At 52.5% G+C, this 12,500-nt stretch overlaps 1 protein-coding gene across 1 annotated transcript in view; it reads right to left on the bottom strand.

The window, feature by feature from the left end:
* LOC311322027 (protein eva-1 homolog C-like) overlaps window positions 1-12,500 on the bottom strand; it is a gene marked incomplete at both ends in the record, with an annotated part of 48,343 nt that overhangs the window by 22,657 nt on the left and 13,186 nt on the right. Inside the window, 3 exon segments of the mRNA XM_084454038.1 lie at window positions 3,153-3,305; window positions 4,851-4,977; window positions 6,469-6,692. Coding sequence (XP_084310164.1) covers window positions 3,153-3,305; window positions 4,851-4,977; window positions 6,469-6,692 — 504 coding nt within the window.

The raw sequence follows: 12,500 nt of genomic DNA, 5'->3' as shown, positions 1-12,500 counted from the left end.
CTCTAAACTGGCCTCTACACTGGCCCCTACACTGGCCTCTAAACTGGCCTCTACACTGGTCCCTACACTGGCCCCTACACTGGCCTCTACACTGGCCCCTACACTGGCCTCTAAACTGGCCCCTACACTGGCCTCTACACTGGCCCCTACACTGGCCCCTACACTGGCCTCTACACTGGCCTCTAAACTGGCCCCTACACTGGCCCCTACACTGGCCTCTAAACTGGCCTCTACACTGGCCTCTAAACTGGCCCCTACACTGGCCTCTACACTGGCCCCTACACTGGCCCCTACACTGGCCCCTACACTGGCCTCTAAACTGGCCCCTACACTGCAAAACAGAGCGGTTCATGTATGTATGTATGTATGTATGTATGTATGTATGTATGTATGTATGCATGGGTGAAAATTAACTTTTTGGCTCACAGTGAGTCACCTGCCAAGGGGACTGTAGATGAAAAAATCTACCAGCCAAGTATTTATTTTTTTCAGATAGCCTTCCGAAATCTAGTCGCCAATTGGAAATTTTACCTGCATTTGGCCGGTGGCAGGTGTTGATTTTCAGCCCTGTATGTATGTATGTATGTATGTATGTATGTATGTATGTATGTATGTATGTATGGATGTATGTATGGATGTATGCATGTATGCATGTATGTATATATTCTATATTCTATATTTTATACATACTGTATGTATATATTCTATATTCTTCAAGGTATATTCTTTACTATACATGCTTTACTCTGATCTATTCTGTTCATTCTCGCTGCTGTAATGCCCACATTCCCCCCGGGGGATTATTAAAGTTAATCTTATCTTATCTGATATTCAGTCACACAGAGAGCAGACACAATGTCCCCTACTACAGACCTACTGTCCCCTACAGGCACACACAGTACTGGCCCCTATCACAGTCACACAGAGAGCAGACAGACATACTTATAGTCACAGAGTACAGACAGAGAGATGTACAATACGGTCCCCTACGGTCACACAGAGAGCAGACAGACAGACTTATTACCCCCATCACAGTCACAGAGAGCAGACAGAGAGAATACGGTCCCCTACGGTCACACAGAGAGCAGACAGTTCCTCACGCGCCGTCCGCTAGCGCAGTCACATGGAGAACAGACAGACACACTGTCCCACTTACGACATGTTCTAAAGCACAAAGGGACCACAGACTGTTTCTGAACTCTCCGGGGACACGAGACTAAGCCAACACAGGAGCCATGGTTACCCTGTCATGATACCTGTCAGGAGCCCAAGAATGCAGCCATTAAAATTCCCTTCAACAAGAGGGAGTGGACTGTACTGTACATCTGGTTACTTGTAGGCGGGATTCGCAACACACAGACGCACACACACACACACGCGCACGCAGGGAACTCAATACGGTTCCTTTACTACGAGCCAAGCTCTCCACTATGGATGACAGAGACATCTGATATAAATTCCACTCCTATTCCCCTGGCAAAGTGTGTGTTCGTGTGTGTGTGTGTGTGTGTGTGTGTGTGTGTGTGTGTGTGTGTGCGGTTTCATATCTCAACGTCCTCTCTCTCAAACCAGAGCCACATTCAACATGAATGGACACAAAGCAAACCACTTCAAACCCCCTCCATGCCATTAAGCCATGCTGAATATTTGGCCTGTCGTCATGTTTTATAAGCCTGTCAGCTCTCCTCTCCCCCCGCTTACTCTGAGGCTCGGAGCGAAAGATAAGATCCAGCTCCTCCACCACAGCTAGCGAGCCTCTTCATATTAGCAATCTTCTTCTTCGTGTGGGTTTCGATGTTTCTCTCCCCCCCCCAGGCTCGGGGCCGAGGTGCTGTCATTTTACCACCCAGAGCCTGGGTGAGGGGGTCACCCGGGCTATATATGCCGGCGCACCTCCAGGAGCCATGTCACCGTTTCGTCATCCACAATCAGGCCTTGCATTCTGTTGGGTGTCCGATATATCGGACATAATATATCTTCTGCGGTTTGTTCCTCGACGCCACACTCGCATGCTACATATTAGCAATCAAACCCCAGAGATCGGCATGTCTGCCTTCCGAAACTCGTTCTGTTAGGTTCGAACGGGAGACGGTGTTCTGACCCCTCTAGACGCAGGCTGTGGTAATGTAGGGGTGTAGTGAGGGTGTAGGAGATGATGGAGGTAGAGGATAGTGATGAGATGATGAAGGTAGAAGATAGTGATGAGATGGTGATGGTAGAAGATAGTGATGAGATGATGAAGTAGAAGATAGTGATGAGATGATGAAGGTAGAAGATAGTGATGAGATGATGAAGGTAAAAGATAGTGATGAGATGATGAAGGTAGAAGGTAGTGATGAGATGATGGAGGTAGAAGATAGTGATGAGGTGATGAAGGTAGAAGATAGTGATGAGATGATGGAGGTAGAAGATAGTGATGAGATGATGGAGGTAGAAGATAGTGATGAGATGATGAAGATAGAAAATAGTGATGAGATGATGAAGATAGAAGATAGTGATGAGATGATGAAGGTAGAAGATAGTGATGAGATGATGAAGGTAGAATATGGTGATGAGATGATGAAGGTAGAAGATAGTGATGAGATGATGAAGGTAGAAGATAGTGATGAGATGGTAAAGGTAGAAGATAGTGATGAGATGATGGAGGTAGAAGATAGTGATGAGATGATGGAGGTAGAAGGTAGTGATGAGATGATGGAGGTAGAAGATAGTGATGAGATGATGAAGGTAGAAGGTAGTGATGAGATGATGAAGGTAGAAGGTAGTGATGAGATGATGGAGATAGAAGGTAGTGATCTGGCGATGATGAAGGTAGAAGATAGTGATGAGATGATGAAGGTAGAAGGTGATCTGGAGATGATGAAGGTAGAAGATAGTGATGAGATGGAGGTAGAAGATAGTGATGAGATGATGAAGGTAGAAGATAGTGATGAGATGGTGAAGGTAGAAGATAGTGATGAGATGACGAAGGTAGAAGATAGTGATGAGATGATGAAGGTAGAAGATAGTGATGAGATGGTGAAGGTAGAAGATAGTGATGAGATGATGAAGGTTGAAGATGGTGATATGGTGGAGGTAGGTAGTGAGGGTTCAGGAGATGGTGACAGTGGCGGCGTGGTGGGCGGTGAACGTGACCCCAGGAGGCGTCTCACCTACGGAGGGCGCCCTCCTGTGGTGCGGGGGGCACTCCAGCGTGCCCTGCTGCGTGCGGCCGAACATGGCGGAGTAGACGGCGATCTGCATGCCCCGTTTACAGCTCAGCTTCATCCTCTCCTCCTCGCACGCCACCTTGCTCTTGTACTCATCTGGAGAGAGAGAACAGAGAGAGGGAGGGAGAGAGAGAGAGAGGGAGGGAGGGAGGGAGGGAGGGAGGGAGGGAGAGAGGGATGAGCGGTTGAAAGTAAAAGGCTCGTGACAAAACAGCGCTCGGAGATCTGGATCAGAGGGGAGAGACGCGGCGGATTGTTTTTACAGAGGAAACAGGCGATAAAATGAAGACATTAATTCCAATCAGCCGGGCGGAGAGAGAAGCCTGAGCCTCTCCGGACATGCCGAGCCTTGTACCGGCATTCCACACGCGCACACAAACACACACACACACACACACACACACACACACACGCACACACGCACACACACACACACACACACACTGACCTGTGACACTAGCTCTAACAGCCAGGAGACAAAAACACTACTGGCTAACTAACAGATCTATAGACATAAGGAGGAGTGGAACCAGAATGTAGGAGGGAGAGTGGGAGGGGGGAGGGAGAGAGAGAGAGGGGAGAGAGGGTGGGAAGGAGAGAAAGGGAGAGAGAGGGAGGGGGAGAGAGAAAGACAGGTAGGGAGGTAAGGAGAAAGAGAGAGAGAGATAGAGAGAGAGGCTCCAGCACCAAGGGGTATCAACAGCCAAGCCAACCCATCTCTCTCTCTCTCTCTCTCTCTCTCTTTCCTTCTTTCAGAGGCAGTGACTCCTGGTAGTTGCACCTCACTAAGATTCCATGCCCCCCCCCCCCCCCCCCTGCCCCATGCAATTCTACGCCCCCCCCCCCCCCGAGAAGTCCTTGGTTAAGCGACAGTGAACAAAGCGGGCGGGCCGGTGGTGCCGGCAGTCGGGGAGGGGTCAGTGGTTTAGTGCCCACTCCTGGTCAGTCGAGTGTGACTGCCCGCCCGCTGTGGAGCCACAAACACACACACACACACACACACACACACACACACACACACACACACGCACACAGTCACTCATGAATGGAGGTTACACTCTGGGTGGGATTCCTACAATATTATTCTTCCTTTGGAATGATACACTCTGGTAAGAGAGAGGGATGGAGGGAGGGAGAGAGAGAGGGAGGGAGAGAGAGAGGGGGAGGGAGAGAGGGAGAAAGAGAGGGAGGGAGGGAGAGAGAGAGAGAGAGAGAGGGAGGGAGAGAGAGAGGAAGGGAGGGAGGAAGGAAGCAAGGAAGGAAGAGAGAGAGAGGGAGGGAGGGAGAGAGGGAGGAAGGGAGGGAGGGGGGGAGAGAGAGAGGGAGGGAGAGAGAGAGGGGGGAGGGAGGAGGGAGAGAGAAAGACAGGGAGGGAGAAAAGGAGAGAGAGAGAGAGAGAGAGAGAAAGAGAGGAGAGAGAGCGAGATAGACACAGTTTTATACTACCGTACACATCTTTATACTAGAGTTTGAGAGGTCGATAGAGAAAGAGAGAGAGAGAGAGAGAGAGAGTGAGAAAGAGATGGGGGGGGGTAGAGAGATGTAGATTAAGAGGGTGACAGTGAGGAGGGGTGAGAGGGGACCAGACAGGGTGATGAAGAGGAGGGGTGAGGGGGGCAGACAGGGTGATGAAGGACTTACTAGGCCTGCATTTGTACCACAATATGAGGTATCTGCCGGTGCTGCCCGGACACTGGTCCAGCCCGAAGAGACGACTGTTGACAAGGACCTGACAGCTCCTTCTGTCCTGGCACTCGTCCAACATCTTCTAAAAAAGGGAGAGAGAAGGGGGGGGCACAGAGAGAGAGAGAGAGAGAGAGAGAGAGAGAGAGAGAGAGAGAGAACAATAGATAAGTGTTGGTGAGACAGGCAGCACACAAACCTAAAACCACATCAAACAGCCTCTCTCTGGGGGAAGACTGCTACTGAGGGGCGGTGGGGGAACTCCTCTCCTCCTCTCCTCCTCTCCCCTCCCTTCCCTCTTCCCTTCCTTCTCTCCTCTCCCCTACTCTCCACTTCCTTCCTTCTCCCCCCCTCCACTCCCCCCCCCTACCCCTCCTCTCCTCCCCCTCCTGTCCTACTCCCCTCCTCTCCTCTCCTTTCCTCTCCTCTCCTCTCCTCCTCTCCTCCTCCTCTCCCTGTGTCTCCAGTTACACGGCCTGTCACCTCCTCCTGTTGGGACACAGGTGAGAGCATTCCACTGCTCGGAATTCTCCCTCGCCCCAACCCCCCCCCACACCACATGTCAGGAGTCCAGGGCTCCGAAATCGCCCCCCCCCACCCCCCCTTTCCTCCGATCACCTGTTTCACCTCACCTCAGGGGGCGAACGCCACGCCCGCCATACCCGCCAGAGGGCGGCGTGTGATCCCATCTTAAAACAAGCACACGCACACCTCCCAGCGTGTTTTTTCTAGCGAGTCGTAAATCGACGCGCGCGCCGACGCCCGTGTCGCGTTGATCCGGGGAACGCGACGTCTCAGACAGCGCCGGTACCGGGGGAATGTGGATACGGTATGATGTCACTGATTCAGGTCCGTCAGCGCCAGGGGGATTTATGGGGCACGCTTGCGTACGGACCGGTGTTTCCCCTGGGACGGTTTACAGTGTAACACGCGGAGGCGTGGGGATAAAAAAAAACCTCTCAGGAGAGTCATAGAAGTTAGCGCTATAACTGTCGTCGTCATGGGAGTGTCACTGATACTTGGCAGCGGTAGTTGCGCTCTCTCTCTCTCTCTCTCCGCGGGTTCACCTGTCACAGAGAATCTCTGCATTGGGTGATTGTGTGTGGAGTGTGTGTGCGTGTGTGTCAGAGCATGGGACAGGGATTCTCTGTAGTGTGTGAGTGTGTGTGAGTGTGTGTGCGTACAGTATGTGAAGAGGAAAGGGTTGTCGGGCAAGAAGTGACACACCCACATACTACACACACCCACACACACATACTACACACACACACACACACACACACACACACACACACACAAAAGAGGCCATGGTGCGGACGCCATGGTGCATCTTTGTGTGTCAGCCTGCCTGCTCTGAAGAGGGGAACACGCTCACTACAAAGCATTACGCAACCTGCCACCGCTCTGGGGTGTGTTGGTGTCAACCCTGACGGCTGGATATGGGTGTGTGTGTGTGTGTGTGTGTGTGTGTGTGTGTGTGTGTAAAAGAGGGGGGGGGGGTTCTCACGTTAAAGATCGCATTTACACGTTCCATGCGCATAACACAGCGCGTCAAACGGGACCGGAGGACTGATACCTGCAGCGCGGTGGACACCGAGCAGTACGCGTCATCCTCCCGTGGCTGCGTCCCCGCCAGCCCCTGGGGGTGGTACGCCGGGCACTGCTGGGGGTGGGCGGGGCCTCTCCTGCCGTAGAACGCCGACTGGACGCTAATGGTGGTGCGTGGGGGGCAGCGCGCGGACAGGAAGTCGCCGTCGCAGGCCTGCTCCGTGTAGTTCCTCAGGACTTTGGACAGGTAGCCTAGCAGGGGGTGTAAACAAAATGGCGGACGGTAAACGGACTGCGCTTTTATCCAAAGCAATGAAGGCCTCTCATTCGCCCACACACACACACACACACACACACACACACACACACACACAGACGGCGGCAGCTGCCGTGCAAGATAGCCGAAGCGATTTGGGGTTCAGCGTCTCGCCCAAGGCCACTTCGACATGTCGTGAGGAAGAAGCCGGGATTCGAACCGCCGACCCTACGTTCGTTAGACGACCCGCTCTACCTCCTGAGCCGCAGCCGCCCCCACAGGTGACGGTTGCTACGGATACCTCATAACACAGCGAGAGCGTTGTACAGACCACCGTCTGCCTCCTTCATCTGTGAACGTAAACAACCCCCGAGCTGACGTCGTTTATTCCGTGACGAGCGAGAGAGACGTTAGTGTTTCTGGATCAGTAGGAAGTGGAGATGGAGCGGACGGAGGGGGGAGGGGTGTGTTCGTCCTGAACGCTCCTGTGTTTAGGACTCGACGGCGGCGCAGGGTGAGGTCATCGCGTCTCAACTGGCTCGAGTCGACGCGCAACGACGGCGGCCCTCCGAATGGAGCAATCAGCAAAGCGAATCGGCCTAGTGTACACACACACACACAGACGCATACAAGCATGCACCAACACGCGCACAAACACGTATGCAAACACGCATGCACACACACATAGACACATTCATATGCATGCACACACACATAAACACACACGCACACACACACACACAAGATCTTGACAGCTTTGCTCTGTCTCGCCTGGGTTGGACCTCCTCAGCAACTTCCCTCTCATCTCTCTATTCCCTTAATCCCTCATTTCATGGTGATGTCATAGCAGGGAGAGCGTGTAGGGCGTTGCGTGTCGTAGACTCCAGAATGTTGTTTTTGTTCTGTACCACCCTCAGGGGCGTGTAACATCCAGACACACCCTGGAGGAAGGGGGGGGGGGGTGCCCCTGTGGCTGTGCACACACACACACACACACACACACACACACACACACACACACACACACACAGTCTGTGGGCGCCTGGGAGGAACATCGAGGAAGATCCCTCGTGTCCATGGTCCATTAGCGGTGATACACATCAACAAGCCCTGACAAACGACTGCCTTCAGTCAGCCATCGCAGACATGGCTCCAGGCCTAGCATACCAAACATCACAGAAACGCTACGCTAACCCATTAGCGTCTATAGCCACATTAGCATTAGCCTCCAGTCATACTGGAGAACATAGGCCCTGCTTTGGGAGCGCTCCCAAACCTAGCTTTAGCTATAAGCTGCTGTAAGCTAACCGGGGCTAACGCTAACTCTGGATGTTTCGCCCTGTCTCCATCTTTGTTTGTGGGATTCTTAAACGGCTCAGTTTCAGATTTAACACGGCAAAGTGTATAAGCCCAGTAAAACTGTTATAAACACACTACAAAACACATCAAATCATTGAGAAATATAGGCTTTAACTTGACAATCAGTCAGTCTGTAACTAAGTCTAGTCACTCAGCCAGCCAGTCAGTCAGTCAGCTAGCCAGACAGTCAGTCAGTCAGTCAGTCAGCTAGCCAGACAGTCAGTCAGTCAGTCAGTCAGTCAGTCAGTCAGTCAGTCAGTCAGTCAGTCAGTCAGCTAGCCAGTCAGTCAGTCAGTCAGTCAGTCAGTCAGTCAGTCAGTCAGCCAGCCAGCCATCCAGCCAGCCAGTCAGTCAGTCAGCCAGCCAGCCAGCCAGTCAGTCAGCTAGCCAGACAGTCAGTCAGTCAGTCAGTCAGTCAGTCAGCTAGCCAGACAGTCAGTCAGTCATCCAGCCAGCCAGCCAGTCAGCCAGCCAGCCAGCTAGCCAGTCAGTCAGTCAGTCAGTCAGTCAGTCAGTCAGTCAGTCAGTCAGCTAGCCAGACAGTCAGTCAGTCATCCAGCCAGCTAGCCAGTCAGCCAGTCAGCCAGCCAGCCAGCCAGCCAGTCAGTCAGTCAGTCAGTCAGTCAGTCAGTCAGTCAGTCAGTCAGTCAGTCAGTCAGTCAGTCAGTCAGTCATCCAGCCAGCCAGTCAGTCAGTCAGTCAGTCAGTCAGTCAGCTAGCCAGCCAGCCAGTCAGTCAGCCAGCCAGCCAGCCAGTCAGTCAGTCAGTCAGTCAGTGAGTATAACTTGACACAGGCTTATGAGGTAGAACCAAACAGGCCTGGTTAACAAGCAACAAAGCTAAAGCTAATCTCGGCTAGCTCCTTTTGGCATCTCATTGACAGCTTTTGTCTTCAGAGCTACAAGTCTGTCAGTCAGTCTGGCTGACAGTCAGTCAATCAGTCAGCAGGTCAGCGAGCCGGCCTAACCCCATCACAAAGCAGAGCCACCATTAACATTCCTCTCCCTGGGAAGGAGAGAGGAGATAATAGGGATAGTTTCTTTTTTCTCCTTCTTTCCGGAACTTTTCAGCCAAATGACTGGCATCTGGTGAAGGACCATTCAGGACTCAAGACAAACAGAAGTAAGAATCACAGGAAGCTGGAAATGCTTCCGCTGCTCCGTTTTTACTTACAGGCCCTCATGGGGAAAAGGTTATAGTGAACTCCGGCCTTTGGTTTTGGATATTGAATATTATTGAATATTATTATTTCTGTGGACCAGTTGTCTGTCTGTTAGTACCAGACAGGTTTGCATTTGCTTCTAAAGAGTGGACACACACACACACACACACACACACACACACACACACACACACACACACACACACACACACACACACACTTTTTGTCCTTGTTTTTATGTTATTTTTTATGATTTGTGAAGCACTTTGTGTCCTCTGGTCTGTGAAATGTGCTACAAAAATAAAATGTACTTACTTACTAGACACACACACGCACACACTGAAGCTTCAAGGCAGCTCAATTAGCAGTATTTAGTTAGTGCTGGAATAGGTAAAGCAAACAACTCAGACAGTGCTCTTTCTCAGCCCCCCCCCCCCACACACACACACACACACACACACACAACCTATGGCACCATTACCATGGTTACAGTGGCGGCCCGAATCGAGTGGCGCTTCAGAAGGTCAGTCCCCTTCACATAAAGACAGGAGGATGTCATAAACCAGACCTAGACGGGGTGTGTGTGTGTGTGTGTGTGTGTGTGTGTGCACTCGTGTGTCACACGTGGGACGGTCTCGCCCGCTGCAGCCGCTACGCCTCCGCCTGACTCTGACCTCTGACCTAGCTCCTCCCACTCGCACTGACTGTCTTATCTGGACACTTACACGCCCACCTCTAAGGGCGTCAACGGGGGGAGGGACACAGGAGCGCCCCTGAAACATGAAGGCAGGGGAGATCCCAGAGGGCAGGGGAGATCCCAGAGGGCAGGGGAGATCCCAGAGGGCAGGGCAGATCCCAGAGGGCAGGGGAGATCCCAGAGGGCAGGGGAGATCCCAGAGGGCAGGGGAGATCCCAGAGGGCAGGGGAGATCCCAGAGGGCAGGGGAGATCCCAGAGGGCAGGGGAGATCCCAGAGGGCAGGGCAGATCCCAGAGGGCAGGGGAGATCCCAGAGGGCAGGGGAGATCCCAGAGGGCAGGGGAGATCCCAGAGGGCAGGGGAGATCCCAGAGGGCAGGGCAGATCCCAAAGGGCAGGGCAGATCCCAGAGGGCAGGGCAGATCCCAGAGGCTGTAAGGCCAAGTGGTGTTGGTGTGCGAGGAGGGCTGGGTCCGCTGAAAAGGACCCGCTGAAAACAAAAGACGGCTCGGAGAGCAGCTCGCTTCTTCACTTTGATCTCGAAATGTCAAGAGTAGCCTGCATGCCGCTTTGAGGCACACACGTGCAAACACACACACACACAAACACACACACACACACACAGAGGGTTGTTGTTGGCATTGGCACGGCCTCTCTCGCTACATTCCAGCCACACTACAGTGGGAACTTGGCATTCCTCCTGACAGGACCTCACACACGCACACACACACAAACAACAACAACAACGATGACGACAACGACCGGCGTGGCGGCCAGGCGTCCCCGCAGCCCGTCAGAGCAGCAGAGCTGATCTCCATCCTCCTCTCTAAGGGCAGAATCAGATCTGAGCGGGGACGGTGTGAAGCGTCGTTTTGGAAGCACCCCGAGCGAGAGCTCCGAAAAGCCAGCGATGGACAGACGGACGGACGGACGGACGGACACGCCTTCGTCCAACAGCTACGCTCGCAAAGTGACGGGCTTGTGGATAAAAGTAAACAGATTATCTCACGTGCCCCCGAGGCCTCAAGAATCCCTCCCCTCATTCATCCATCCCTCTCTCTCTCTCTCTCTCTCTCTCTTGCTCTCTCTCTCTCTCGCTCTCTCTCTCTCTCTCCGGGGGCGTCAGTATTGTTCGCCCTCTCCACCTGTTGACTGACACCGCCTTTCAGGATCAACAATGGGGAGGGGTTATGACACCTGTGTAAACCAGCCAGCCAATGACAGGCTGTCCCTTACAGGCCCGGAGGGGGAGGGGGGAGGAGGGGCAGGGGGGGGCACCCAGACGCCCCTCCTCCTGTCCTCTTCTGCAGCCCCCCTCCCGCTCTCTCTCTCTCTCTCTCTCCACTTGACTCCCGCCTTTACTGGCTCCGTGACCTTTTCCGCCCACAAAGGCGCCAGGTTATTAGGGCAGCGGATCTTGGTTTATTTGTGTTTCCATAAAAGATGTTGTTCGCAGAGGAGAGGGAGCCGTGTCTCCGTGGTGCCTGGTCCAGTCAGATGAGAGATCATGGTAAGCCCATTGTAACCTTATGCAAACGTCTTGGTATATGGGCAGATACTGAAGATAAGGGTAGGTCTGGATGTAGGTCAACTACTTTTCCCATGAGCCATTGATGCTAACAGTGTCATAAGCTAACAACCCCCCCATCATATGATCCGGCCTACCTACAGTATCAGTCGGCGGAATGCCAGATCGCAGTCCTAGTTGGTCGACTGCCACTACGGTCATGTGACGTGTCAGCCAATCACGAAGCTGGAAACCCCTGGAGACTCTGGAGGAAATTAGCTCCTCGTCTGTGGTCATGTGACATCCTCGCCACCTGACCTAGAGCTGGAGGGGGTCAGGTAGGAAGGAGATAAGGGACGGACCGCTGTGTCAACATGAGAGAGAGGCTCTAACTGAGGGATTTCCTCCAGAGGATCACTGATTAGATAAAACATGTCCTGCAAACATTAGCTGTGTTCAAAACCACTCACTCACTCGCTCGCTCAGTCGCTCGCTCACTCACTCACTAATCCTTATGAAGTGTAGCGAACGAGAAATTGTACAGCACATCCTCTGTTAACTAGAAAATTGCTGTGAATTATGGGTATTTTCTAGTGGACCATATAGTAAATCAAATTACCCGTTGAGACACTAGAAGAAAATGGAGAACACACGATATAGTCTGTAATAGGGAACAGCTACTGTAAATGTGTACTCTGTGTGTGTGTACTTGTGCGCATGTGTGTATGAGCGTGAGAACTTGCCTGTTTGTGTGTGGGTGTGCATGTGTTCAAGACACGTGTGTGTGAAAACGTACAAAGTGTGTGTGTGTGGGTGTGTTTGTGTGTGGGTGGGTGGGTGCTAACCTAGACCTGGATCAACTAGCTTAGTCAAATAACAGAACAACATCAGAGCCCTGGGCTAGGCTTAGGTGTTCAGTGTCAGGAATGCCTCACAAGAGGCCTGTTCTCCGGTCTCTCTAGCACACTATGTGGTCTCTCTAGAACGCTCTCTGGTTTCTCTAGCACATTCTCTGGTCTTTCTGGCACACTCTCTGGTCTCTTTAGCACATTCTCTGGTCTCTAGCACACTCGTTAGTCT

This window comes from Borostomias antarcticus (genome assembly GCF_949987555.1).
Source record: "Borostomias antarcticus genome assembly, chromosome: 19".
Classification (NCBI taxonomy): Eukaryota; Metazoa; Chordata; class Actinopteri; order Stomiiformes; family Stomiidae; genus Borostomias; species Borostomias antarcticus.
The sequence above is the reverse complement of the archived record's forward strand: the minus strand, read 5'-3'. Positions and strand labels throughout refer to the sequence as shown.